At 45.6% G+C, this 4,420-nt stretch overlaps 1 protein-coding gene across 1 annotated transcript in view; it reads right to left on the reverse strand.

Annotated features, from left to right (window-relative positions):
- RPAP1 (RNA polymerase II associated protein 1) overlaps nucleotides 1–4,420 on the reverse strand; it is a 79,082-nt gene that overhangs the window by 6,705 nt on the left and 67,957 nt on the right. Inside the window, exons 20-21 of the mRNA XM_015429507.1 lie at nucleotides 2,736–2,885; nucleotides 1,334–1,428 (exon numbers count right to left, since the gene is read on the reverse strand). Of these exons, the coding sequence (XP_015284993.1) occupies nucleotides 1,334–1,428; nucleotides 2,736–2,885 (245 nt within the window). The remainder of the gene's footprint in view (nucleotides 1–1,333; nucleotides 1,429–2,735; nucleotides 2,886–4,420) is intronic.

Consider the following 4,420-nt stretch of genomic DNA (forward strand, 5'->3'; position numbering starts at 1 on the left):
GCCGCGGGGGGGGGGGAGGGGCGGGGGGGACAGACGAACAGGACATAGAGGCCAAGGCACTTCCCTGCTTCTGCCTCCCAGGACCGGTATTCAGAGGTTTGCTGCTTCTGTATATGGAGGCTCCCCTCAGTCACTGTGGCTAGTAGTTATTGATGGACCTCTCCTCCATGAATCTGTCTAATCCTCTTTCAAAGCTATCTGTGCTCAAGGCCATTACCTCCCCAGCACTGAATTCCTCATGTTAATTATTTGTTGAGTAAAGAAGTATTTCCCTTTTGTCTGTTAGGAATATATTTCCCAACAATTTAATTGGGTGCCTCCAAGTTCTAGTATTATTGGGGGGGAGGGGAGAAAGCTCCCTCAATCCATTCACTCCATGCATAATTTTACATACCTCTATCATTTTCCCTCTGTCATCTTTTTTCCAAACTGAAATGTCCCAGACTCTCCAACCCCTTAATCATCCTGTTTGTTCTGTTCTTTGGCAAACCTCTGCTCATCTCTTGCCTTGAACGCCCTGTGGCTAGAGTTGCCATGAGTTAGTTGAGGCTTGACAGCACATTCTTCTTCTTTCTAATAATTTGTAGCACGAAGTTTGCCTTTTTCACCACTGACGCATACTGAGTTTTCATTTTCATTCTGTTTTCCACTATAATCCCAAGATTTCTTTCCCTCTTCAGACCCCATTAACATATACTTATTATCCCCCCCTATTGTTTGTGTCAAGTATTGTAATTATTATTCCCTACGGTTTGTGTCAAGCATCTGGCACTAAAAGGCTACTACTTCTGACCCTGCTGCATTTACCACAATAGTTTATTGCCACTGACAGTTTACCAAGGCGCACGGAACGCTGTTACCTTCCCACCGAAGTGGTACCTATTTATCTACTTGCAATTTCTTGCTTTCGAATTGCTAGGTTGGCAGGAGCTGGAACTAGAGACGGGAGCTCACTCCGTCATGTGGCACACTCGGGTCTCGAACTGCTGAACTACTGACCTTCCACAGCCTGCAGTTCAGCGTCTTAACCACTTAAGCCACCACAGCTCCATCAGACCCCATTAACATATGCTTATTATCCCCCCCTATTGTTTGTGTCAAGCATTGTAATTATTATTCCCTACGGTTTGTGTCAAGCATCTGGCACTAAAAGGCTACTACTTCTGAACCTGCTGCATTTACCACAATAGTTTATTGCCACTGACAGACTAAACTGATAGCCACCATCACATTGTCTGGCACTGAATTCTAAAAACACTGACTTTTAATTGATTTACTCTACTTCTTCTAAATCCATTCTACAAACACGGAACTTCCCAAGTTGAAGTATCACCTAGAATGATCTACCAAGAAGTCAGCAAGTTGGACTTGAAAGTGGGGAAATGCAGATACTTGACATTCCACAGAGGACCAACTGGAGAAATGCCACTAGGTAAGAGGACAGCACAAGGTTAACATCTCAAAAAGCATGTGATGTTGTTGCAGTATTAGGGTGGAACTCTATATGCAGATCCTCAGCTCTCAGGCTGGCTCATCTATGACCTCCTAGAACTCATCTTTGAACTGATGCAGCATAGTGCAGAAGGAGCTGGATATGGCCTGAGATTTTATTTCCAGCTCAGCACTTAGGCTGACTGTGGTAAGCGAATAAGAACACTTCTAAGATGTTGTGTTTAAGGAACAACATGGAAGCAGTGCTTGAGACTCAACTGGGCCTACTCAGGACCAAGCTTAAAAAGATGTTTAAATCAATGTTCTCAGCACTTACTATTTTTCAGAAGTTCTACATGGCTCCCAAATCAACCCAACACAAACTATTTTGTAATAAATGTGTTTGCCCTGATCTACCCCGATCTCATCAGATCTCAGAAACTAAGCAGGGTAGGCCCTGGTCAGTATTTGGAGAGGAGACCTCCTAGGAAGTCCGGGTTCGCGATGCAAAGGCAGGCAATGGCAAACCACCCGTTTGTCTCTTGTCTTGAAAACCCTACAGGGTCACTGTAAGTCGGCACTTGACAAACACACACATTTGGTGTGGCAACCGATGCAGCAAGACAAAGACTTTGCACAGCCAATATGTGGAGTTTGGAAGCTTTTTTTTCCAAAGCAAATGACACCCATTTTCACTTTGTGGTTAAGTACAGACAAGAAGGTGAACAAGAATAGCCCAGAGACCCTTCCAAACCTGGCCTATTTGAGCCATTTGAAAAAGTCCTAGGATGAGACTCTGCATGTTATTAATAACATCTCTGCAATGTTGTTTAAAAAAGAAGAAGAAGAAGAAGTGTGAGTTATGTGCTCGCCTGGAAGCCATGGTTGACTTCTGGTGACCCCTACTGGGGGCCTGGATGTTTGTCAGAGAGGTGGCTTGATTGGCCTGCCTCTTCATCTTGCCTCTGGTATTCCTTGGAGGTCTCCCTTCCCAGTACTTGTCAGAGTTGGCCCTGCTTAGCTTCCGAGATCTGATGGGATCAGCCTTGCCTGGGCTATTCATGTTAGGGCTAATAACATCTCTGCATGTTATCAATAAACTGTTATGCTGGGCTCATATATGGCAAATACTCAGGATGCACAACATTTTGTGGCTTCTTTTTTCCATATAAAAGGGGGAAATGAGGGGGCACTAAAGTAAATCAGCGGGCCTGGTCTCTCTACGCATGTGTTCCCCTTCCCCTTCCCCCCTAAATGTTGTATTATTAGTAAATCAGAATATATGTTTGAAGAATAGATCTCACCATTTTCCAAGCCAGCGAAAGCACAAAATACTGCAGGTGGTATTCATGGTGCAGGAGCCACACTGAGGAGTGGAATACAGAAGGGGGCCCAGTGGTCCAACTCTGGAGCAGGTAGTCATTCAGACCCTTTGCATCTAGCACAGAGGCATACTGTACAAAACAGTTACCAACACTTAAATTAGAGACCAAAACCATCTTTTGTGGCTTCGTTTCGCCCTGCTGTGAGGCAATGGCAGCAACTCTCCTGACTGGCCGCTGCTTAAAGGAGGGGAGGCAACATCAGAGTCCCCCCAGGAGCCGTGACAGCCCACTGTCCCACGGGGAGCCAAGAGAGTGGGGAGCAGGGCTGGGGCTGACTACAGCTGCCTGGACCTGGGTGGCTGGCAAAGGGCAAACTGGGGCACCAGCATGTGCCACGGCAGCAGGGTCCTTTAAATCCCCACCTGCCGCACAGCTGATGAGCAGAACCGGAGCAGGGGCTGCAAGGGGAAGACGAGCCTGTGAGACTGAGGTCAGGAAAGGGGGTTGGGCAGCATGGCCTGATGGGTAATTTACTTCCACCTACTTCTAGGAGGCCCTCCTCCCATGAGGGGTCAGGAAGCTCCACAGGGCTTGCACAGCCTGCAAGGCTGCCTTTAAAAGTGGAGGACCTCTCCTATCGAGGAAGGGAAGCACCAGGGACAGAGGAGGAGGACTCAAGTGACAGGCTAATCTCCTCTGCTCTCATCTGTGAGGTCAGAGGGGCCTAACGGACTGTAGAGAAAGGCTGAAACGAGACTGGGGGTGGAACTGCTAGAGACTGTTCTCTGGAAGAAGCTACCAAAGGAGAAATGATGTGGTCCAGATTATTATTCCCTGCTTGCTGCATAAGAAAGTAGTCAAACCTTCAATTTGGCCCTTGGCATCTGTTGTGCACCTCAGCAACCCACAAATCATAAGTGTACGATCTCACAAGATTATCCCAACAAGGTGGATGAAAAAACAACACTCCCTTAGTAACTTTGGTTCAAGCTAGAACAATCACCTAAAACTGCTATTCAGCAAGGTAAAATATTCATTGAATTTCCAGCATCCTGCTTAATTTTGACCCTTTGTGCCACAAGAGAATAAATGCTTTGCAGTCTGAATGAGTGAGCAGCCTCTTCAGAAATGTCAGTGCCCAAATCACCTGGTTAGTAAGGGCCCTTTGTTAATTTAAATACCATCACATGCAAAAGCCAGGCAAAAGTGAATGACTTATTTTTTGCTCACAGCCCACCCTGCTCATTCACATCAAGGGGTGGTGTGGAATAGGGTCCAGACTGGTGCGCACTGTTATAACTCTAGGCATCCATTGTATGCAGACTCATGAGTCTGCTGTGTGTGTTTGCAAAGGCTGTTTTCACAAGTGAGTGTTATCATCTCACTGGAATATGTTTTGTAGACATAAATGTGATCAATGCAGATTCAATATGATTCCATTATTATAAAATGTATTGAAATATTAACATTTCTTTAAGGAACTGGAATTTCAATAGTTTAGAATCACCCCCTTGTCTATAAATTTATTCAGTAGTTTTCATCCTTCCCAATTTGCTTACCTTCAGTTTTACCCAAACCATAACTTCTCAGACTTGTAACAAGCGATCACTGATCACTAGTATTTTCTAGCCTGCCTGCCTGTCTGTCTGCAGACTGCTGTGACT

Source organism: Gekko japonicus, unplaced genomic scaffold, assembly GCF_001447785.1.
Source record: "Gekko japonicus isolate JY-2015 unplaced genomic scaffold, Gekko_japonicus_V1.1 scaffold251, whole genome shotgun sequence".
NCBI lineage: Eukaryota > Metazoa > Chordata > Lepidosauria > Squamata > Gekkonidae > Gekko > Gekko japonicus.